Source organism: Rutidosis leptorrhynchoides, chromosome 3 (genome assembly GCF_046630445.1).
Source record: "Rutidosis leptorrhynchoides isolate AG116_Rl617_1_P2 chromosome 3, CSIRO_AGI_Rlap_v1, whole genome shotgun sequence".
In the NCBI taxonomy this organism is placed as follows: Eukaryota; Viridiplantae; Streptophyta; class Magnoliopsida; order Asterales; family Asteraceae; genus Rutidosis; species Rutidosis leptorrhynchoides.
In genome coordinates, this window is record NC_092335.1 from 434,635,491 (window position 1) to 434,662,465 (window position 26,975).

General features: G+C 33.0%; 2 protein-coding genes across 2 annotated transcripts; both read right to left on the reverse strand.

Annotated features, from left to right (window-relative positions):
• Positions 1 to 3,181: 3,181 nt before the first annotated feature.
• LOC139901483 (uncharacterized) lies at positions 3,182 to 14,737 on the reverse strand. Its single transcript, XM_071884192.1, has 5 exons — positions 14,615 to 14,737; positions 14,307 to 14,453; positions 13,944 to 14,053; positions 3,505 to 3,646; positions 3,182 to 3,367 (listed from the first exon to the last, which is right to left on the reverse strand). The coding sequence occupies exons 1-5, from the start codon at positions 14,735 to 14,737 to the stop codon at positions 3,182 to 3,184; spliced, it is 708 nt and encodes a 235-aa protein (XP_071740293.1).
• Positions 14,738 to 25,213: 10,476 nt separating this feature from the next.
• On the reverse strand, positions 25,214 to 26,975 carry LOC139897892 (F-box protein At3g07870-like). Its single transcript, XM_071880605.1, has one exon. It carries the CDS (start codon positions 26,917 to 26,919, stop codon positions 25,681 to 25,683), a length of 1,239 nt encoding a protein of 412 aa, XP_071736706.1. The 5' UTR covers positions 26,920 to 26,975; the 3' UTR covers positions 25,214 to 25,680.

Consider the following 26,975-nt stretch of genomic DNA (forward strand, 5'->3'; position numbering starts at 1 on the left):
AATTTTCGTAATTTTAAGAAATTTAGATAAGAAGTAGAATAAAAATCTATGTCCTAAAACTAGAATAGCGAGAAATAAGAAAGAAAAAGAGTTCGTCGGAAAAAGGTTGAAAAAGAAAAATGGTTGAAAAATAAAAGGTGACGAAAAAATAAAAGAAACTTATAAAACTTAAAAATACTTGACTAACCTAACCTTATTACTACAACTAACTTAAAATTATAATCGCAAATTGAAATTACTAATTGGAATGATAATTGATACATAGGTAAAAAGGTGTCTAAAAATATTAAAGCTTACAAGAAAAACTAAATCCCAAATGGAAATAACTTAAAAAGAAACTAAAACTTAAAAAGGCGTCGCAAAATTCTAAAGCACCTAAATCTTAATCTAAGAAAAAGCACTTAAGGAATTCTACGGCAAAGCCTAAAAATCTAGGAGTAAAAATAACTATAGCAAAAACTAAGTTTAAAATTAAATATGAGCGAAAAATACAAATATTACGTTAAAACGATTGAAAAGGGACAAAATATAAAAATATACAAAAAGTTGTAAAAAGTACAATTTTTATAAAAATATTATTTTTATATTATTTATTTAATAAAACTACTAATTTTACAAATTAATTAAACTAATTTAAACAAAATATACAAAATAATAATAAAAACTAAAAACTAATTAAAAACTAAAAACATAATTAGGGTTTTAATTAATAAATAATAATAATAATAACTCCGTAATAAATGCAGGATTAGGGCTTCCTGTTCGTGTGTCAGGTCCCCTCCGCGACTTGCGGTATTCAAAGCTTCAAACCCCGCGACTCGCGGGGTTCAGAAATTCAGATGACAGGTTTAATCTTCGACGCGTTTTTCTTTATTTATTTATTTATGTATTTTTTTTTTCTGTTTTCTGTTTTTATATAAATAAAAGATATTTAAATAAAACTTATATTTTTATAAACTAAAATAAAAATAAAGAAACTTATAAAACTTAAATATTTAACAAAATCTTAAAAATACTTATATTTTTGTTTTTCTTTTTATATTTTTGAATATTTAAAACGTATTTTTACAAAAGCGACTTTTAATAGAAGTAAACTAAAAATCTCCTTTTTTTTTATATTAGCGTTGCGCTTCTAGCGTTTAGAAAGTTCTCCGGCAGCGGCGCCAAAAATACTTGATGTGCAGCGGGGTGTATACGAAAATAGTATTATTTTAGTGCGAAACACTATTAAATACGATACAATTTTACACAAGATATTTATTTATTTATAGAATGGATATACTTAAACCTTGCTACAACACTTATAGGCAGTGTACCTAATCGTACAGTAGTGTAGTTTTTAGTAAGTCCGGTTCGTTCCACAGGGAATCTTTTTTAAACAAAGCTCAACGCTATATTAGTTTACTTTTATAAAAATACAAATATATATATATATAAGTAATATTATTATTATAAAGGGGGGTTTTTACCATTTAATGACCGGTTTGTCAATTTTAAAACTTTAGTCGCAGTTAAAACCAAATGTAAAATATTAAAAATGAATACAAGACTTAAATTAAAGCATAAAGTAAATAACGATAATGAAATTGCGAATAATAAAAGTGCGATAAAATAAACTTGCGATAATTAAAAAGTACGATAATTAAAAGTGCAATTAAATACAATAATAATAAAAATGCGATATTTAGAAGTGAAATTAAATATAAAATAAAGGAAATTAAATATGAAATAAAAGAATTATGCTTATTTAAACTTCCGTAATCATGATGTTTGACGTGTTAATTTTAGTTTTATGCCCATGGGTTAATTGTCCTTTGTCCTGGATTATTTAATATGTCCGTCTGGTTTTTGTCCATAACAGTCCATCAGTCATAAATATAAAGTGCGAGTGTCCTCGTCAAATTATCCTTATACCCGAAGTTAAATATTCCAACTAATTGGAGATTTAAACTGTAACAAGATTTTAATACTTTGTTTAATAATTACACCAGGATGTCGACTGAGTGTAACCCAAAGTTTTAATATTTTGTTATCAATTATACCAAATGTCCTTGTACATAATTTCACCCCTGTTTTAATTATTCTAGTGGCTATTAATCCATTCCCGTGTCCGGTTAAATGAACGATTATTCGTACATATAAATACCCCGCCCATCGTATCCGATTGAGTGTATATGGTAATTTATAGGGACGCCCAATTGTAAATCTTTATATTAACATTAACAAACTATCATTTAGTTAAACAAATATAAAGCCCATTAATAGCCCATAGTCTAATTTCCACAAGTGTCGTTCTTTTGTCCAAACCCCAATTATGGTACAAAGCCCAATTACTCAATTTTAGTAATTAGCCCAACATCATGATTACTTCGTTTTAAATAAGCATAATAATAACTTAGCTACGAGACATTAATGTAAAAAGGTTGAACATAACTTACAATGATTAAAAATAGCGTAGCGTTACACGGACATAATTTCGACTTACACCCTTACAATATTCGCTAACATACCCTTATTATTAGAATTATAATTAAAATTAAAATTAAAATATAAATTATAAATATATATATATATTTTACGTATGAGAAGAAGAAGAAAAAGATGATGATTTGCGATCAGAATTCGGTTGCTTTTATAGGAAAAGTCGACTTTTGGGGCTCCGCGACTCGCGGCATTTTTGCCTTCAAACTCCGCGAGTCGCGGAGAATGAAATTATAGCTCAGTCCCTTTGGAGTCTTTCTTGCCGACGGTTTTTATTATTTATTATAATATATAAATAATTATAAGAATTATTTAAATATTATATTATATTTATGTGCATAGTTGACTTGTAATTTTTAGTCCGTTGCGTCGAGCGTTGAGAGTTGACTCTGGTCCCGGTTCCGGATTTTCGAACGTCCTTGCGTACCATTTAATATCTTGTACTTTGCGTTTTGAATCTTGTACTCTTGTAATTTCGAGACGTTTCTTATCAATAATTGGAACCTCTTTGATTGTCTTTTGTACTTTTGCGCTTTTTGGTCGTTTGCGTCTTCAATTCGTCGAATCTGTCTTTTGTCTTCACCTTTTATTATTTAAACGAATATCACTTGTAAATAGAACAATTGCAACTAAAAGCTTGTCTTTCTTGAGGAATAATGCTATGAAATATATGTTCGTTTTTAGCATTATCAATTGCAAATTACACATACTTAGGGGTGACATCAGTTACTTCTTTATCACATTTGGTGCAGAAGTAATCAAGTTTATCTTGATTCAAACAATACATTTGTTGCACCTTCTTCTTACATTGTTGACAATGAAATCCAAACCAACCATCACCATCACAAATCATGTCAACTTTACCGCGCATGACAAAGCTTTTAACCTGATGAAAATTGATTTTTCAAAGTTGAATAACCTTCAATACTTAATTTTGAGCAACTACATTTATATACCATCTGATATAAAACTCAAATATCATAAACAATGGTATATGTTCATGTTAAGGTAAGAAATTCTGACCTCCTGAATTAGATGAGCATCTGCCATGATGACTTTAGACACATCATTAAACTTCCTAGCTTTGAAGATCTCATTGGTTGACAAAATCAAATCATCCTTATTGACGGGGGGTAGAACTTCAGATGTCAAGTTGGCTTTAAGGCTTTATTAAAATCAAAAAGAGTTAAAGAACAACAATTGTCAAGGCTTTATTGAATCATGAAGTCATGAAGACAATGTAATTTTCTGATCAGTAAGCACCATTTGTTTCTGTAGTATGATATAAATATATGAGAAGACTAATTATAAATCCTTTAATGTTACAACTAATTAAACTCATTAATCCATTTTGTGTATCATTCACAACTTTATGAAATATTGATATGTATTATGAGTTAAGAATAGATTGGTAAGTGTGATGACCCGAAAAATTTCGACTTATTTTGAACCAAATTCTCGATATGATTTAATGTTTCTGACACGATAAGCAAAGTCTATAAAACTGAATCTCAAAATTTTTGAACTATTCAATTACCCATCGACTATTCTCGACGATTCGCGAACAATTATATGTAAAAAGATACATATATACACTATAACTTGAAAGCGTAACAAAGTATTAATTGTATGATACTATGCATAAAACTTATTGGTTTAAATATCTATTTGAATATATATGATAAGTTGGAATTGTAATTGTATGAATAACTTGCGATGTGTATTTAAAACGTGTTTATGAATATTAACTTGGTTATTAAACGTTTTGATTTAAAACAATATTATTAAATATACTTTGATAGATAACGAGACGATGATTTATAGAAGTAAATGACCAAAACACTCGAATGTATAAGTTATATTTCGAGTGATATAGTTTATGGATAGTTAAGTCTATATTTTGACAAATGTACGAGTCACGAAAGGTAAAGTGCCAGTTTTCTCAGTGTACGAAAGGACGTTCGAAAAACCGGAACCGGGACATAAGTCGAGTGACGACGTACGACTTATCGGAACAAAAATTATAAGTCAACTAGACAAGTGAATATAATATATTATATAATTAATTAATTTAAATTATATATATTATATTTAATTATGTCGACAAGCATAACAACAACAAAAATTGTGAGCTGGATTTTGGGGCCATGCGATCGCATGGGAAATAGGCATAAAACCCATGCGATCGCATGGGGTCAGATTTCAGGAAAGGTCTATAAATTGAATTCGTTTTTGCTCGATTACACACACACATATCCTCACATCCCTCTGCTCTCTGTATATATATATATATATATATATATATATATATATATATTATTAATTAATATTATAATTAATCTTAATACTATTAGTAGTATTATTATTAATTAATATTATACATAAAATACTACGACGAGGTCATGAGCGTGTCACTTCAAAACAAGCTTTTCGAACGGGATAGAGCTAAGGAAATTATGGGTTATAGCTATGGAGGTTATGGGTAATATTCGTGGGTATTGTTTACAAGTCAAACCTAGTGTTTATCATCTCTATTACGTCTACGTACTTTCCTGCAATATTGAATCAAAATATTGATACGTGAGCATTCATATCTTATCTTTTATATATTAATAGTGTATACATGTCTAGTGCTCGAGTATATATGTTTATGCATGCTTGTATGCTAAATTTCGTCGTTAAACAGCTTATGATGAATCATGAATTAAATACATATATTACTGATAAAAGGTATATGATATGCATGTTTTTGGAAAGCTGGCGAAAAATCAATAACTTTTCATTTAGAAGCCGCGTAATTTCGATGAACGAATTAAAAGATATGGACAACTGAATTATGATTAATGATAATTGGAATTGCTTTTGAATCTGTAATTAAGATTTAAACAACCTGTTTATAAGATTGATAAATTGGATTTTCAAATATTACTAATCGAGTAAATGAATTTCTATATAAGGCACGTCTCGTTTTGTTGAACAATTGTCAAAATTGACTGTTTTATCATATTTTAAAGCCTTATAAAAACTATAGTCTAATTTTATAAGAATTGAAAAACTATGTGAAATGTTAAAATGTTTCGATTGCCATGATCATTCAACTATAGTATTGAGTCAGATTGACTTTTTGAAATGACTTTTGATAACTTTTGTATTTCGATCTCGAGCATTAGGATTGTGATACACTATGACCAGACCTAGCTTGATAGACATTTATTGACCAACATATGTTCTCTAGGTTGAGATCTACGGTTAATTGGTATTTCAAGTTTCGGTCACATTTCGGTGAACGACTTTATGTGCTGATAAGGTGAGTTTCATTTGCTCCCTTTTTAATTGCTTTTGCAATCTATATTTTTGGGCTGAGAAAACGTGCACTTTATTTTAAACGCAATGGATACAAGTACATACTAAATTCTACACTGAGTTTGAACCTAAAATCCCTTAGCTTTGGTAACTAGTAACTGCCAGTTATAAGAACTGGTGGGCGCGAGTAGTTGTATATGGATCCATAGGGTTTGACATCCCCGTCTGTTCTAGTTATAGAGACCCTAGCCTGAACTATAAAGCAGATGTATGCTATTTGAATTAATATACGTTGGATTGCGTGTATTGTACATGTTGGTTGCATGTATGTTAAAACAGGGGTACTTATTATACAGACGTTAAAGCTTAGTTACCAGGGTGCTCAATCTTGTAGAATAATTTGATAAACGTTTCTGGATGAAACAACTGAAATCTTGTGGTCTACCTTTATATACATATTATGCGAAACATTAAAACTATGAACTCACCAACCTTTGTGTTGACACTTGTTAGCATGTTTATTCTCAGGTTCCTAGAAGTCTTTCGCTGTTTGCTTATATGTTAGACAAGCTATGTGCATGGAGTCATACATGTTTTATTCGAGAAAGCGTTGCATTCACAAATCATCACCATCTATCTTATTATGACTGCATTATCAACGGAAGTATTATTATAAACTATTATATTACGGTGATTGTCTATATGTAGAAATCATCAGATGTCGAAAACCTTTGATTTAAATATTCATTTATGGTGTGCCTTTTCAAAAGAATGCAATGTTTACAAAACGTATCATATAGAGGTCAAATACCTCGCAATGAAATCAATGAATGACGTGTTCGTCCATATGGATTTGGAGAGATCGTCACAGTTGGTATCAGAGCGTTGGTCTTAGCGAACCAGGTCTTGCATGAATGTGTCTAACTGATAGTTGTTAGGATGCATTAGTAAGTCTGGGCTTCGACCGTGTCTGCATGTCAAAAGTTTAGCTTATCACTTCTTGTCAGAAATTACCTGCTTATCATTCCTAGTCTAGACACGTTTTACTGCAATGATTGCATGAATAGTGTATAGACAAAATTCATATCTTAGCATATCTGGTACTGTAAACTTTGCCTGACAGCTTTCGAAAGTTCCTCCGTAATTTGCAGATCCCTTGTACTATATATAGGTATTCTATGTAATTAGAATATCATCCGATATTCAAAAATCATTTCATATCAAAAATCCTTTATCTAACCGTGTAATATGAATTCCGCATCTAGTTCGAATTCCTTAGATTCCGACAGCTATTCCGATATGGAATTCTACCTGAGCTCCGAAAGCAGTGTAACCGGAATGGACCAACCAATTAGCCATCATCTATTTTGGATGAATTGGGGATGGGTTCGTAATCTACTTAATCATTGGAGACAAGAAGAAGGTGATCCCTTCCATCCACCACATTCCCCTCTTGGCGAAGAACCTGAAGCACTCACCGGCAAACCTGTTCGTAACACCATTTACACCCTCATTTCCAGAACAGCTCGCAACGACTACGTAATATCCAACATTCTAAATCTTATTCATCCGCTTGTCCGAACCGCCAATCATCCGGGTGTAGTAGAAGAAGTCAACGAGCTTCGCGCTCGAGTAGTGACTTTGGAGAACATGATGCGCAACCTGCAGGCATCACAGGCACCACCAGCATCAGCGGCAATAGTACCACCGACAACAACACCAACAGTACCATTACCACCACCAACAACAACATCCCCATCACACACCTCAACATCACAATATGTACCTCGGATATCAACATCATACGCACCATGATACCAAGGAGTACCAACAACAACGAACGATGAAGTATGGATTCATAACTTCATCGGGGAAATATCCTACGGCGATTATGTAATCTCTAAAATCTTAGAGATTATTTATCCCAGTTCTAACCATAAATCAGATAAATAGAGAAGATAGAGGGGAGATTAGAAACCCTGACAGGAATGGTACGTGATTTACAAGCTAGACTTGTTATACAGCATCACCAGAAGTACCACTAGCAACACCTGTATCACCATAAGCTCCACCAACTCCATAACCACCGACGATATCGACACCACAATCACCAATGGGTATATTAAGATAATGAGTTATGAAGTATTAACTCACTATATTCAAAGAATTTATATATTATATAGATTTTGAAAATTCTAATATATCTTTTCGTACTAAGCTATTACGTATGAATTTTAAGGGGTAAATATTACTCGGTTAATTCATATTACTAATATGCTATAAGGTACATCTTTCGTTACAACTTAGCCATCGTTAACTACAATCTCTGTTTCAAATTAATGAATTCCATTTCATAATAAACCAAGTGTATCATTCAATTACATAATTGATTTTACATTTCCATTTTCGATATACTCGAAACTTTCCAGAAAACATCATCTGTGCCTTGTAAGGTTCACAAAAATTCCAAGAGCACCAACATCCCTCACCAAGGAATATCAATAAGAATAAATAATGAAGTATTGATTTCATTAGTGAAATACTCCTCGAAGATTATGTAATCTCTAATGTTTTAGAGATTATTCATTTCTAATTCAAGCCAAAAATCAAATGAGCTTAATATGATATTAACTCATTAAATCTGTTTCACATCTGAAGAAAATATACATACATATATTTTCATAAAGACGGTAATAAAAATTCTTTTGTACAAAGTATTAATTGTGAAATCTTTAACGGGTAGGTAATACTCGGGAAATATATAAGTTCACAATTAATATGTTATACTGTACATTCTTCAACTTTGATTCAAAAATTATTAACAATGCTCACAACGATATACAATCGTTTTCATACAAATTCAATTACATATTCTGATATTGACTGATCGGAATCCAAGTCATAACTCTGAACCGGTGACATCATTCTTAGATCTCTACATCTTTCAAAGCTATACTTTGACTTCAAAACTGTGAAAGATCCTTTAGTATTGTTAATACCGAAAATAATCTTGCAATCCCTTTTCAAAGTATCCAGCTTTACCACACTTCCAACCAGTCAACTTCGACTTTTCAGATTAGCCTTATTATAAACTTAACATATACGTTCTTGTTACTGGGGAACCTTTCATGTCCCACCACATTAGCAGTAAATTTACCAACAACTTCATTGATCTTTGACCTTCCGAAAAATCATTATACTCATTGAAACCCTATCATTTACTCATCCACATCTTGTAACAATAATTGCCATACCAACTATCGGGAATTAGCAATAAGTATTTCGAATTTCGCAGTAATTCTACGCCAACAGTTATATATATAAATATAATGTCTATCTCCTAGACTTACTTACTTCGAATGTGAAGTTTCTGAAAAACACCCCAAACTGTGAAACTAGTCCTCCGAATTTTGGAAAAATGCTGATGAAGCAGCAAAAACTGTAAACGACCTTAACAGTCGAAAGTTTGATGATAAAGAGTAGTGTGTTGGAAAAGCACAGAAAAAGAGAAGGTTTGGAACTGGAAAATGGATGGAGCAAACTATGAAGAAGGTTGTGGACAAATCACAAAGACTAAACGTACCTTCAAAGAATCCAAATGATTCAGTGTCTGCTGAAGTCATTAACGAATACCTTGCTCCTGACTCTAAACCTTTACGAACAAATCTTCTTCATCATCCTTCGATATTAGAAATTCTAAGATATTATCATATCTTTCATTATAAATATCTTCGATATTTCTGAAGATATCTTCATAACTATCATTGTCCGAGATTATTTATCTCTTAGCGCTATCTGTGTTATATCATAAAAGAAACTGTTTTAGTTTCTAGATTCTGAAAAATTTGAATTTAAAATACGAATGTTTTTGAAGTAGTGTTTGGGAACTGAAGCATGAGTTAGTATAATATAATGACACTTGATCAATGTGATTATATTACAGTAAGTCATGCTGAGTTGCTAATAGAACGTGATAATGGTTCACAGATCATACCCTCATCATGAACCATGTTACATAACTCTTTCATTCTATATAACTTCTAAAAATATCAAGAAAATATTGTTCTTGATGATTCGGTCTTTTCCAGATATTCTGGTAATTTGACAAATCAAATCGTTCTATTACCTTTCCTCTCTGCTTTGTATATTATGATCATTCGAAACTCCATACCTACGAATTCTGGACCATTATTCGCTTGACTTGAAGTCGGGAAGGAAAAACGAAAGCATGGAGCTCCTAAATATAAGGGAAAATATAAAGCCTGACAATAACACATATATTACAAACCATGTATATCAATGCGTATAGCAATATAAAGACACGGGAGAATGAAAAACACTATAACCCCAAGGTAATAGTAAAAGTAAATAAATTCCTCCGGTGGTAGATGAAAAAAAAGAATGACAGATATGAAAGTTAGGAGTATATCAAGAATCAGAACTGGATGAAGCATTTTCACAATCTATTAGAAAGTATGAAATAAGGAAGAAGATTATAGGAGTGGTGAAAATAAATGAAACGGAAGAGGTCAATTTATAGCAAAATATCAGACATAGCAATCGAGGCAGATTACACATTCAATCAAAGGAAATCTTAATTTCCTTAAATTTCGAAGAATCAAATCTTATTTAGATTATGAAGATTTTCTATTCCTTAAATTCCAAAAATCAATTATTACTACGTCAAGAGTTAAAACGAATCTCTATTCTTCATTTCACTCTATTACGATAACTTCCCTCATACGCTTCGAGTAATCGGATTGTTTTATCCATATTATTCAACGGTGATAAAACTCTATTTATCGACTCATATTCGTCATGAAAACATTTTTTATTGTTAGCCATGACGACCTCACTCAAATTTCGGGACGAAATTTCTTTAACGGGTAGGTACTGTGATGACCCGGAAAATTTCGACTTATTTTGAACCAAATTCTCGATATGATTTAATGTTTCCGACACGATAAGCAAAGTCTGTAAAACTGAATCTCAAAATTTTTGAACTATTCAATTACCCATCGACTATTCTCGACGATTCGCGAACAATTATATGTAAAAAGATACATATATACACTATAACTTGAAAGCGTAACAAAGTATTAATTGTATGATACTGTGCATAAAACTTATTGGTTTAAATATCTATTTGAATATATATGATAAGTTGGAATTGTAATTGTATGAATAACTTGCGATGTGTATTTAAAACGTGTTTATAAATATTAACTTGGTTATTAAACGTTTTGATTTAAAACAATATTATTAAATATACTTTGATAGATAACGAGACGATGATTTATAGAAGTAAATGACCAAAACACTCGAATGTATAAGTTATATTTCGAGTGATATAGTTTATGGATAGTTAAGTCTATATTTTGACAAATGTACGAGTCACGAAAGTTAAAGTGCCAGTTTTCTCAGTGTACGAAAGGACGTTCGAAAAACCAGAACCGGGACATAAGTCGAGTGATGACGTACTACTTATCGGAACAAAAATTACAAGTCAACTAGACAAGTGAATATAATATATTATATAATTAATTAATTTAAATTATATATATTATATATATTATATTTAATTATGTCGACAAGCAAAACAACAAAAAAATTGTGAGCTGGATTTTGGGGCCATGCGATCGCATGGGAAATAAGCATAAAACCCATGCGATCGCATGGGGTCAGATTTCAGGAAAGGTCTATAAATTGAATTCGTTTTTGCTCGATTACACACACACATATCCTCACATCCCTCTGCTCTCTTTATATATATATATATATATATATATATATATATATATATATATATATTATTAATTAATATTATAATTAATCTTAATACTATTAGTAGTATTATTATTAATTAATATTATACATAAAATACTACGACGAGGTCATGAGCGTGTCACTTCAAAACAAGCTTTTCGAACGGGATAGAGCTAAGGAAATTATGGGTTATAGCTATGGAGGTTATGAGTAATATTCTTGGGTATTGTTTACAAGTCAAACCTAGTGTTTATCATCTCTGTTGCGTCTACGTACTTTCCTGTAATATTGAATCACAATATTGATACGTGAGCATTCATATCTTATCTTTTATATATTAATAGTGTATACATGTCTAGTGCTCGAGTATATATGTTTATGCATGCTTGTATGCTAAATTTTGTCGTTAAATAGTTTATGATAAATCACAAATTAAATACATATATTACTGATAAAAAGTATATGATATGCATGTTTTTGGAAAGCTGGCGAAAAATCAATAACTTTTCATTTAGAAGCCGCGTAATTTCGATGAACGAATTAAAAGATATGGACAACTGAATTATGATTAATGATAATTGGAATTGCTTTTGAATCTGCAATTAAGATTTAAACAACCTGTTTATAAGATTGATAAATTGGATTTTCAAATATTACTAATCGAGTAAATGAATTTCTATATAAGGCACGTCTCGTTTTGTTGAACAATTGTCAAAATTGACCGTTTTATCATATTTTAAAGCCTTATAAAAACTATAGTCTAATTTTATAAGAATTGGAAAACTATGTGAAATGTTAAAATGTTTCGATTGCCATGATCATTCAACTATAGTATTGAGTCAGATTGACTTTTGATAACTTTTGTATTTCGATCTCGAGCATTAGGATTGTGATACACTATGACCTGGCCTAGCTTGATAGACATTTATTGACCAACATATGTTCTCTAGGTTGAGATCCACGGTTAATTGGTATTCCGAGTTTCGGTCACATTTCGGTGAACGACTTTATGTGCTGATAAGGTGAGTTTCATTTGCTCCCTTTTTAATTGCTTTTGCAATCTATATTTTTGGGCTGAGAATACATGCACTTTATTTTAAACGCAATGGATACAAGTACATACTAAATTCTACACTGAGTTTGAACCTAAAATCCCTTAGCTTTGGTAACTAGTAACTGCCAGTTATAAGAACTGGTGGGCGCGAGTAGTTGTATATGGATCCATAGGGTTTGACATCCCCGTCTATTCCAGGTATAGAGACCCTAGCCTGAACTATAAAACAGATGTATGCTATTTGAGTTAATATACGTTGGATTGCGTGTATTGTACATGTTGGTTGCATGTATGTTAAAACAGGGGTACTTATTATACAGACGTTAAAGCTTAGTTACCAGGGTGCTCAATCTTGTAGAATAATTTGATAAACGTTTCTGGATGAAACAACTGAAATCTTGTGGTCTACCTTTATATACATATTATGCGAAACATTAAAACTATGAACTCACCAACCTTTGTGTTGACACTTGTTAGCATGTTTATTCTCAGGTTCCTAGAAGTCTTCCACTGTTTGCTTATATGTTAGACAAGCTATGTGCATGGAGTCATACATGTTTTATTCGAGAAAGCGTTGCATTCACAAATCATCACCATCTATCTTATTATGACTGCATTGTCAACGGAAGTATTATTGTAAACTATTATATTACGGTGATTGTCTATATGTAGAAATCATCAGATGTCGAAAACCTTTGATTTAAATATTCATTTATGGTGTGCCTTTTCAAAAGAATGCAATATTTACAAAACGTATCATATAGAGGTCAAATACCTCGCAATGAAATCAATGAATGATGTGTTCATCCATATGGATTTGAAGAGATCGTCACAGTAAGTACGATATATTATTCTGTCCATAACTTGAATTCATAAAAGAATGGTTTTTTTGTTGTTGTTTCAGCATGACTTATGTTTCAACAGAATATGACTTACACAATTTTGAAAGCATTGATCGTCCTTATGTCTTCATCAATAAAGAGCCTGCATCCATAAAGCTGGTTACTAACCTACGAACCTGTTTGGACATACTGAATATGTCAATAAATGTTTGATTGAATTATTTTGAAGGCATATACTAACATTTTGTAAGATTTATATAATTTTTTGCTAACCATTATAATCACGCAGCTTGCAGTTGTTTATGAGGCATATGATTTGAGACCCATCTTCTTTATGAGCCTCAACGTACTAATAAAGTTGTTCAGCAAGGTTTGACCATAACATACACTTAATACGGGTACCACTACATTAAGCATCCAAATAGTATAAGTTAATATATTGATCATTCATAATTTAATAATTTTGTCAAAGGAACATAATATATTAAAATTTCAACACAGGTTTCCCATAAGCCAGATCACGAAGGTAAAGAGTAATTGACTTTTTAGCACTTCCTTTATCCCATTTGATTTCAACAGGACTGTTTTCAACCAGTTGTCCGAGAACCTCTGTATACAAAAGAATCACAAATCCATTTAATATGGAATTCAAATCATATGCAAAATCATGTGGAAGTCGTCTATTATATAATTTTTTTATTTTTTATATAAACAAGTACTAATATTAGATACTTACCAAAAGCAGTTGATGGATCAACAATTCATTCATTAACATCTTCATGTGACACAGGCACAAAAACATCTCCCGGTATCACAAAAGGTGCAGCCCTGCGAATGGTAGTTTATCGCAACATTAGTACCTTCCACTTGTTGGCTGCCATCCTATAGTTTTGTTCTTCGTAGGGGACAACACCAAAATCGGACAGATCCAAAAAACTCCCTTCAATAAATGTTCTACGAAAGAGTGCAATCAACCTCTTCGAAATTGTAGCAGCAATCTTGTTACCCTGTTTAATAACCGCATAAATTATAATAATATGTAGTATACAAATAGATTAATACTATCAACTTTATATGTGATTAATATAGTCTTATTAGCAATTACTAATATGAAATTCAATAAACTGAAAAATATGAAAATATGATTAAACCCGGTTATAATTAATACCTCGCTATCGATAAAGACCATCTCAATGGATGCTAAAACGTTGGGACTGGTCCAGTAGTTTTTGTTCCAGACCGAGAACACCTTGATTCGCACTGAAGGATTAGTCAACTCATTGTTCAACATATTCAAAAGGGACAAATTCTTGGTTTGCAACCATTTGGGTTAATTGAGAAAGAAAATATAAAGAATGAATTGGTAGTTTAGAATGAGAGTGAAGAAATGAATGAGCAATGATCTCCTTTTAGGGCATGATTCTTTAATTCGAAACCCTAATTCCATTAAAAAAACGTGGCCAAATTTTTTTGATATAAAATCAGTCGAGTTAATTATGGAAGAGATTGAAATAGAAGCATCTAAAAATTGTGCATTGTTGAAAGATATCAATTAGATAAGAATAGATTGAGAAAAGAATGGAATTGAAATCAAATTTGGGGGTTTTTATACGGATAATAAGCAATTACCTATTTTTTTGATTAAACCCTTCCCTAATATTGGTGAAATTTTAACTGGTGCAATCAAATTGATCCATTTAAGGAAAAAATTGAGCAAATTGTAGATGAAAATACGGTATGTTGAATACCTTCGTTCATAGTTTAGTGATGAGAAATTTAGGTTTGAGGAGTATCATGATAAACTATACACTTATATCAGTCCTATAATTTAGTAATTATTTTTTATAAAATATACAGTACCTATAATTTAGTATTTATTTTTTAAAATAATTTTTTTAATCTGGGACATATGAAGTATACGGAAAAAAATTAAAACATACAAAATATAAAGTGTTTGAATTAGAAAGAATATTAAAATTATATAGAAAATCATTATTTCAGTTTTATATGAAGGGTACGTTTTTAATTTGTTTATAATCTATTAGAATTGGAATTATATAAAATAAAATACATGGATTGGTATGTACGACTAATTAAACTAATGAAGCACTGAAAAGTTTAATTTGAAGCTTAATTTGGTAGGAGGCATATTTTTTGGCTCAAATAATTAAAATAAGATAAGTATGCTTAATTAGTGGAAAAAATATTATTCCATTCAAAATTCAAATTTTAAATTTTGTAAATTTGTTTTGTTTTAAGGGTAGATTAGTCTTTGAATTATGATTCTTAAAATTGATTAGTAATAAAATTTCGGATTTTAAATCAATGATTAGATGAGAGTTACTACCTTTAATCTAATGGATAAGATTTGATTTCAAGACTTAAAATGAAAAATTATTTCATTAATGTGCTCCTCTTTTAATAAGTAGAGAGATGGGAAAGTAATAATTATATTATCTTTTGTTATTAATATTTACTTACTATTATAATTATTCTAAACTAGTTTTTGAGCCCGTGCGTTGCACGGCTACTCAAAATCTGTTTAAAGAGTAGTTATGTAAAAACATAATTTTTTCTCTCTAGCGATCTTGGTTCACAATAATAACATATAAATGAATAACGACACAATAATGAATATGTATCGTAAGTGGTATACTAATTCACAAGTGGTAATTAATCTATATGGCTTGCTATAGAGTAAGACGCTCTTTACTTTTTTTTTAAACAAATTATATTTGACTCGTGAGTTGTTATAAGGATGGATGTGTTCTACTATAATTAAGCATATTTTTCTAATTGGTTAGTTACAACAATCTCTTAGAATTACCCGTATTAAATTGCTCTCATTTTTTATTTAATGAATTTTAATTACAATCATTGAGAATTTGACAAGTGTAAATTCCACTTGTCATTAACCTCTTAAAAAATGTTTTTGTTGACAAGTAAGCTAAACAAATCTCCTTTTTTATATAAGTATATAGATGTATGTATTATATAGTTACATCGAACATATATATTTTAGAAAATTAATACTTTAAATAGGGATATCTATATTATATATATATATATATATATATATATATATATATATATATATATATATATATATATATATATATATATATATATATATATATATATATATATATATATATTAAGATTAAAATGCTATAATGATAACATCATAAATAGTCATTTTTCTTCATAAAAATCAAAAAGAAAATAGAAAAAAATCTAACCCATTTAAATAACATCATAAATCAATTTAATTAACAATCAAAATTTAATCTTTACAACTAATTATGATTAAGGTATAAATTAATAAAAGATGCAGCCTTTATTCCATTTGTAATTTACGGAGTATTTATTTTTTTATATGGTAAATAAAATTACCCCGTGGTCCGCAATATATTCGCTAAATTAAAAAGCACATACGGATACAACACCTCCGACCATATGTACAATATTGACGCATTATGTACAACTTTATAGTAAAACACCCTCATTACCATATTTACAATATTTGAAGCATTATGTACAACCTTATGATAAAACACTCACATGATCATATTACAAACTTTAAAACAAATTATACAATCTTTTACAAAACATTCAATGAACAAATTTTAAAGCATAGTGTTCAACTTTCATATAATAATTGTATTTTAATTTTTAAAAAAATTTCAAAAGGCATTTGATATTAGTAATAATTATTATTAAAAATATAAATACTCAATTCTTAAGCAAATTATTATTATTATTATTATTATTATTATTATTATTATTATTATTATTATTATTATTATTATTATTATTATTAATTATTATTATAATTATAATAATTATTATTATAATATTAATATTCAAATATGGATTCTCTTAACGGGATTAATTACGTTACATATGTATGTGAAAATACATGTCTCTATATGTTTGTAAAAATGACAAGTTTCTTAGTCAGAATTCGTGGTTTTACTGATCATTAAACTAAATGACTTTAGCATTTACATTCACTTAATTCCTAAAATATATCATTAAACTGTTTCGTTTAACCAAACCCATGATTTCACGGGTCATTCCACTAGTTTTAAAAATAAATGATTTACAAATAATACTATCTAGATGTAATTTACATGATATATAGGCTTATTATAATGTTTTTAGAATTATAATTTTTTTATTAATTTATCTTTGAGGAATAGTTTGTAAGTCGATGTCTTTTTTATCGAATTTTAAATGGATTGGGAATTTTGTTAAGACTGGGACAAGGCCCGACTAAAATTCGACTTTTAACCGACGTCTACATGACTTTTCCTGACCTGATTTTTTACCGTTGACCGACTTATTGGACGTTTTGCTTCAAGTCGGGACGGACTAGTCACAAAAATGTCGCATCAGTCGCCGCAACGGCCACCATTTACAACATTACCTAGAAGTGTATTTTTGACTGTTGCAGTTGGGAAGCATATATTTGTATGCGTCGAAGCAATAGACTCTAGTGATCTAGTTCACTTGGGTACAAGGAGGTTTGCGCACGAGGTCTATGCATTAGACATAGGGACGCTTGTGTGGAAGTTGGTGGTGGATGGTTTTGTTGGTTCGGACCACCTGGGTCTAGGAGGGTGGTGTGTATTTTCAGGTGGGAGGTGGGATGGCAAAGAGGGTTGTTGGTGTATGGTTGCAATTCGCCAAGCAATGATAGGTTGGATGATTTTATACTATTTTACCCCCTGCTTAGATTAAGCGTAGAAGAAAAATAAAAATTAAATTTGATGCTTGGAGAGAGTGAATGGGTGATGTCTAGTAGGGGTGTTCAAATATCCGAAATCTGAATCCGAATTATCCGGAATCCGAAAATATCTGGAAAAAATCGGATATTTGATTTTTTCGGATTCAGATATCGGATAGAGTTTTTAAAATTTTCGGATATTCGAATATCCGAAAATTTCGAAAAAATTCGAAAAAATCCGAAAATTATCCGAAAATATCTGAAATATCCGAAGAATATCCGAAATATTTGGAATATCCGAAATATTTGGAATATCCGAAAAATATCCGAAAATATTCAAAATTTCTTCAAAAATACCGGATATTCGAAATTTTGAATAGTGAAGAACCCCATCCGAAATTGAACACCCCTAATGTCTAGTACTTTATTTGTGTATTGAAGATAAACTAGTGAAATGACCCGTGAAATCACGGGTGTGTTTAAACGAAACAATTTAATGACATGTTTCAGGTATTAAGTGAATGTTAATGCTAAAGTCATTTATTTTAATGACATGTTCGACTAAGTAAACTTGTCATTATTTTTACAAATATATAGAGACATGAATTTTCGCATACCTATGTAACGTAATTAATCTCGTAAAGAAAAGCCATATTTGAATATATAATAATAATAATAATAATAATAATAATAATAATTATTATTATTATTATAAAAATAAATAATAATAATAAAGTTTGTTCAAATTGAGTATTTATATTTTTAATAATTATTATTATTAATAATAAATGTCTTTTGAAATTTGTTTAGAAAATTATAATACAATTATTTATCGATTGTACAATATGCTTTAAAATTTATAGATGTGTTCATCGGGTATTCTATACAATTTAGAGGGACCCGTGAAATCACGAGTTTGGTTAAGAAAATCATTTGTAAAGAGTTTTACAGTATTTGATAAGGCTTCTTGTGAAAGCTATGTGTTTATTTTAATACTCCCTATTTTATTAATTAAAGTAACTAATAATTTTTAATTATAAATTAATTATCTTTATAACATCACTTACATGCCCTCACAATTTTTCTTTTTTTATTTTTGATTTTTTTTATAGATGGAAAAAGAGTAATTATTACATCATCATTTTAGCATTTTAATAATAACTATAGATAGATTGAAGTGTTGAATTGGTCTTGTATGAAGTCTTTTGGCCATTTCGGTCGTGTAAAAAGGCAATAAAAATGTACTCACATGATATTTAGGTGTAATCCGAGTATAGTAACTAGAAGCAGATTCTCATATTGGATTTTGGTTAGTTAGTGCAAGTAATATAATAAGTTCATTTCCAGATTAATATTATTATAACTTCAAAACAGCCTTTTTGCTTCTATTACCAACTTGTAAGGGTTTCATTTGAGTTATTATATTATACTATTCTACTATTCTATTTAAGAACTTACAAAAAGATGTTAGATGTCAATTTATGTAGCCAAAAAGATATGATAGAGGGTTTAGAATTTAAATAAATGAACTAACTCATACTGTAGTGTAGTAGAGTATTGAGCCTTTAAACTGTTAATTTCATCAACTTGGAATGGTCTAGTTATGTTGTTGAAATTAAGGATTAAAAACACTACATTGCTATTAAAATTAACAATCATAAAAAATGCGCCAAAAATTAAAAATTTGCTATATCTAGAGTAGTCAATGGTAAAAAAAAAAAAAAAAAAAAAAAAAAGAACCCTCTTAATTAAGTTTTAAGTTGATTTTTATAGTTGATCAGAGACATTTTTGTTGTTTTGAAACTGTAAACTTAGTACTACGTAGCATTTAGCTGGACCTATGATGCAGAATCCATAGATAATAGTGGAGCACGAAACAAATGGGGAAAAGTGTACCGCAGGAGATCCAATAACCAAGTTGGGCTGCATGAATATTTTGGAAAGAAGATTGGGCCAGGGGTGACTGGTGGCCAAAGTTAATGAATGAGTCTCCAGCAGAAAGCAGAAAGGCAGAAGACTGATCATTTCTAATTCCTATTTAATTTCCTGCTTTATTGCAAGTTTATCTTTAATTCTGTTTTAGTATAAATAAGGGTTTTTCTTGTGAGAAAGGGGTGTTCTATTTATCAATTGAAATAAAGAAAGAAAAAAAAAAGGCTGACTGCCTTCTTTTTGGTTCCTGTCTATCAGTTGTATTGTTCGGTTATTGAGATCCTGTGCATTATTTGGTATCCAGAGTTCAGGGATGGCCGAACATAATTTTCGTGGTGGTTTCAGACGTGGTGGAAATCGCAGAATCCCTGGAAGAGGTGGCGATCAAGATCCATATGCTGAAATCGAGCGATTGCAAAGAAGGATTGCTGAACTAGAATTCAATCGAGACCATGATTTCGAGGGAAGTATTTTGGATCAGTCAAGCGATCAGTTGACTGATATAAATCCCTTCGGGAATACAGATCACCGTAGGGATCAACGTGAAGATCCTCTACGTCATCTAGGAATGAAGGTGGAGATCCCAGAATTCACGGGAACTATGCATCCGGAAGATTTCCTGGATTGGTTGAGCACCGTTGAACGTGTGTTTGACATCAAAGACATCCCCGAACACCTCAAAGTGAAGCTTGTAGCGATCAAACTACGCAAACACGCTTCCTTGTGGTGGGACAATGTTCGCAAAAATAGAGCGTATGCTCGAAAATCCAAAGTAGAAACATGGGATAAGATGAAAAAACTTTTACGTGCCAAGTTTCTTCCCGAGAATTATAGACAGGAAGCTTTCTTAGAATATCATAACTTGCGCCAACGAAGCATGAGTGTGGCCGAGCTTATTCAAGAGTTTGACCGTGTTCGTATGCGTTGTGATGTTCAGGAAGAAGAAGAGCACACGATTGCACGGTTTTTGGGTGCATTGAACTCTAACATCGCTGATGTAGTCAGCTTACAACCCTATTGGACGTATGGCGATGTATGTAGTCTTGCATTAAAAGTCGAAAAACAACAGAAGTGGAGAGGGAAATACTCGATTTCGAAGAACACTGCCTCTTTGACTCCCAAAACAGGAGCTGTAGCTCCAGACAAGGGCAAAGCTGAGCAAAAATCAGCAACACCCGCAGGTCCAGGTACTAGCAGTCATGGTCCTAAGTGTTTCAACTGTCAAGGTTTGGGTCATTATTCGCGGGATTGTCCTAATCGCAGGTCTGTTAATTATTGTGATGACTTTGAGGAGCCTATTTACGATGACGAGGGAGAACATGAAACTCTTCAATATGATCAGGAAGAGGTGATTTACCCTGACCAAGGGGAATCACTCGTAGTTCGGCGGTTACTCAAAACAGCCCCTGTACCTTCAGACGATCAACTATGGCTTCGTAATAAAATATTCCGAACCAAGGTCACCGCAAAAGGGAAGGTGTGTACGATGATTATTGACGGGGGCAGCTATGAGAATGTTGTGTCCACGGAGATGGTGGACAAATTGGCGTTAACAGCAGAAGATCACCCCAAGCCATATCAATTAACTTGGCTAAAAAGGGGAAATCACATAAAGGTAACAAAACGTTGCTTAGTTCAATTTTTGATCGGGAAAATGTATAAGGACGAGGTTTGGTGCGAGGTAATTCCCATGGATGCGTGCCACCTCCTTCTAGGGAGACCGTGGCAATATGATAGAAAAACGAAGCATGACGGGTTCCGTAATACTTATAGTTTTGTGAAGGATGGTGTTAACATCACTTTAGCCCCTCTAGATTCAAGGCGTAGTACGGGCGTTGCATCTACGTTGATTCTTAATAAGTCTGCGTTCGAGGATGAGGCTAAAATGAAGTCGCTCGTATTCGCCCTTGTTGTGGAAGAAGTTAACGCTGATGTGAATGAAATTCCAACCATGATCAGACCCTTGCTGACTGAATATGGTGATGTTTTTCCGAACGAGATACCAGCCGGGTTACCTCTTATGCGTGATATACAACATTGTATTGACTTTATACCCGGCTCAATCATCCCAAACAAACCCGCGTACCGGTTAAATCCAAAGGAGTTTGAGGAACTGCAGAGACAGGTTAATGAGCTGTTACATAAAGGGTTGATAAGGGAAAGCATGAGCCCATGTGCGGTACCCGCCCTTCTTGTTCCCAAAAACGGTGGTTCGTTTCGTATGTGCATTGATAGCCGTGTTGTTAATAAAATCACCATAAAGTATCAGTTTCCCATTCCGAGGTTTGATGATCTTCTTGATCAGTTACATGGTGCCATGGTTTTTTCGAAAATTGATCTGAGGAGTGGTTACCATCAGATACGCATGAGACCAGGAGATGAGTGGAAAACCGCTTTTAAAACATGGGATGGTTTGTATGAATGGATGGTCATGCCTTTTGGACTTTCCAACGCCCCGAGCACCTTCATGCGTCTCATGAATCAGGTGTTTAAACCATTCATTGGTCGTTTCGTTGTTGTCTATTTCGATGATATTCTTGTTTACAGTCACAATGAAGATCAAAACTTTGAACATTTGCGCCAAGTTTTTACTGTCTTGCGGGATCAAAAGTTATATGCGAATGGCAAAAAATGCCATTTCCTGGCTCGGGAAGTGACATTTTTAGGGTATGTAATCTCGGGTAACGGCATACGTATGGACGAATCCAAAATTGAGGCTATCACCAACTGGTCGATCCCATCTACTATACATGAGGTCAGAAGTTTCCATGGGTTGGCATCCTTTTACCGTCGTTTCATTAAAAATTTCAGCACCGTGATTGCGCCGGTCACCGAGTGTATGAAGGGTGGACGTTTTACGTGGTCGGAAGAAGCAACACTCGCCTTCAATGCTTTGAAGGATAAGGTAACTAACGCCCCTATACTCGCGTTACCTAACTTTAATGAAGTTTTTCAAGTTGAGTGTGATGCATCGGGAGTCGGTATTGGTGGGGTGCTTAGTCAAAATAAATGCCCTGTTGCCTATTTTAGCGAGAAACTCAATGAAGTAAGACGTCGGTACTCCACGTATGATCGCGAGTTCTATGCTATCGTGCGATCCCTTGACGTGTGGCGCCATTACCTGTTACCAGCCGAATTCGTCTTATATTCAGACCATGAGTCTCTCAAATACATACAAGGCCAGCATAAGTTGAACCCAAGACACGCTAAATGGGTCGAAGCCTTGCAAGCCTTTACTTTTGTCATTAAACATAAGGCAGGTGTCTTGAATCAGGTAGCAGATGCTTTAAGCAGGAGACACACACTACTCGGCACCCTGCAGATTCGCGTCACTGGATTTGAACAATGGCGCGAGCTTTATGAATCTGATCGAGATTTTAAGCATATTTGGGAGAAGTGTAAGAGTGGTTCAGTCAGTTCGTTCTTTGTGTGTGATGGATTTTTATTTAAACACTCACGATTGTGTGTTCCCGGAGGGTCGGGTCGCGAGGCTATTATACTCGAAACACATGCCGGGGGATTGGGAGGAAACTTTGGCATGAATAAAACACTCGCTGGTATTAAGGATCGTTTTTATTGGCCACACATGGAGAGAGACGTCCATCGAATTGTGGAACGTTGCCGGGTGTGTCATTTAGCTAAAATGCACGGGAGTAATGCGGGGTTGTACACGCCATTACCGGTGCCTAATGGTCCTTAGGAAGACAGCAGCCTTGACTTTGTTCTCGGTTTACCAAGGACCCAACGTAACAAAGACTCGGTAATGGTAGTTGTTGATCGTTTTTCGAAAATGGTTCACTTTGTCCCGTGCAACAAAACGTTTGATGCAAGTCAAGTGGCTCGTCTGTATTTTGCTGAAATTGTCAAGTTACATGGAGTTCCAAAGACTTTGACCTCTGATCGGGATGTTAAATTCATTAGCCATTTCTGGCGTACGTTATGGGCACGAGTGGGGTCAAAGCTCCAATTTAGTAGCTCGCACCACCCACAAACGGATGGGCAGACCGAAGTCGTCAACCGTAGTTTGGGAAATTTATTACGAAGTCTCGTTGGTGACCATCCCAAACAATGGGATCTGACTTTGCCTCAAGCCGAGTTCACCTTCAACTCTTCGGTTAATCGTACAACTGGTCGTAGCCCTTTTGAACTCGTATATGGCAGAAAACCTGCCACTCCTCTCGATTTCTTGCCAAAACGAGATGTGCCTGATATGTCACCTGATGGATTGGACCTTGCTGATCAAATGAAATCGTTGCACAAGCAAATTCATGAACGTATCTCTACGCAGAATGAGTTGTACAAGCAGCGGGTAGACCAACGTCGCAAGAAAGTCATTTTTGAAGAGGGTGATCTCGTATGGATTCACTTGCGAAAAGAGAGGTTTCCAGGTGGTCGGTTTGGTAAGCTACAACCACGGGCTGATGGACCTTTTCGTGTTATCAAGAAGATTAACGATAACGCTTATAAGATTGAGTTGCCTGGCCACTATAATGTATCAGCTACCTTTAATGTGGCAGACTTGTCCCCGTACATTGGGGATACTGACCAGGGACTTGACTCGAGGTCGAGTCCTTCCCAAGGTGGGGAGGATGATGCAGAATCCATAGATAATAGTGGAGCACGAAACAAATGGGGCGAAGTGTACCGCAGGAGATCCAATAACCAAGTTGGGCTGCATGAATATTTTGGAAAGAAGATTGGGCCAGGGGTGACTGGTGGCCAAAGTTAATGAATGAGTCTCCAATAGAAGGCAGAAAGGCAGAAGACTGATCATTTCTAATTCCTATTTAATTTCCTGCTTTATTGCAAGTTTATCTTTAATTCTGTTTTAGTATAAATAAGGGTTTTTCTTGTGAGAAACGGGTGTTCTATTTATCAATTGAAATAAAGAAAAAAAAAAAAGGCTGACTGCCTTCTTTTTGGTTCCTGTCTATCAGTTGTATTGTTCGGTTATTGAGATCCTGTGCATTAACCTAACTCTCAGTAAAGTGATAGTACATGATACTTTTTTTTTTTTTTTTTTTTTTTTTGAAAAGCATAAGATTTCCATTAATAGAAAGATGAAAATAGAATACATCATGCTGCATGTGAGGGCATGCAGATAAAAGGAGAACTGGAGAAGAACTCCTATTCAACATCCTAAATTCCTAACTACATTGCATACTAACAGGAAAATAAAATACCCCCTAAACTGATCGAAAATTGGACTGTACGACAAAAACAGAATACAAAACATAAAAACTACAAGCTTAAGGCTTAGCCGTGATCATCGACGAAAGACGGGCTTAAAAGCCATTGATTCCAGTCAAACTTTAACTTCTTCGAGCGTCTCGAAATCCATTCGAACGATTTTACTTGGACTTCATTCAGCATCGTAGGCCCGCTACCCTTTTTCTTTTGAAAAAGCGCAAGGTTTCTGTTACGCCAAAGGTTCAAGTTGAACATGATACTTAGACTCACAGTAAGAAAATAATTATCTATATTTTACAAAACGAATAAATGATGGTTTTGATACAACCATAGGAATAGGAAACCAATAGTAGTGGTTGTTTCTTGTTTAATCTTGTGCATCGTTAGAACATAAGAGCTCTTTCTGATTCAAATTCTGCAAGTCTAAAAAAGCTAGGACGATAAGCCATTCCCCATATGTAGCGGTCGAAGATCTTTGTATCTTCCATAGTTTTTGTTTCAGGACAATAAACCATAAGTTGATCCTCCCAATAAACCATCAAAAATGTTCCATCTTTTAAACCTTCTATGAGATACATGGGTTCCCACATCACCCAATCTAAATCAGGGCTAATACTTTGCTTGATCACCACCTCTCTATGCCAAGAGTTCTTGATCCCATATTCCTTCATCACCCAAATCGTGAATTGAGAATCGAATGTATAAGATTGACTTAAACAACCTTTTAAGACTCCCAGACTTCGAAAATGCATTTGACTTCCTTCTATAGTTTCGATAGGAGGAGATGGGAATAAATTAAACGTCTCGTTATCAAAATTAAAAGCACAAATCTTTTCAGGAAAATCTTGATCAATAATTGTCCAATGAGGGTGACCGTTCAAATAAGGCCCGCCGTATCCATTACGCCAATAAGGGCAATGACCAAGACTCCTCCATCGGCCCGTCCCCAGTGTGTAAACTTCCGATTGTAAAAACCTTGGTCGAGATCTTGAAGTTGGATCTGATGGTATATCCCCTTGAAACGTCCGTACCACCTTGTATTCTTTTGTCTGTAAACCGACTCCAAAACCATATGCAATTATTGAATAACCTTCTCTATAGTATTGTTGTCTAGGAAGGATCATGTATTCCCTAGTAATTGGATTGCATATGTATGTGTTATCGAAATTTGTACCAAACTGCCATAAGCATATGAAACCATTGATAGAGCCCACCGGAAGTAACTGAGAATTACGGAGAGCGGGTGCATGATTAAGATCAAGACTCATAACTGGATCGTGATGTAAACGGTGATAATCGGATTCATCTTCCATCTTTACTAACTTCAAAATACCAGCTCTATGGTAGCTGGTCATATGTTCTTCAGATTCATGATAAATCATAAGACTTGGTGGTGATCTTGAGAGCTGAATATTGGCAAAATATGAGCTTAAAATTAGATTATGCCAATTTTTGCATGCCCGCTTGCAAAGAATAATTGTCTTGACAGGAAGTCTTGTCAGAATATCAACCATGATGTTTGGTGGTAAGTCCTCCATAGATGGATTGATAGAAGACATAATCTTGTGGTTAATATGGGTAGATTTTGGTAGTGTGTGGTGGCTATAGGTGTGTATGTACATAATTATTATTTGTGGTGTATGAACGTTTTATAATGATAATGTTATGTACAGTCTCT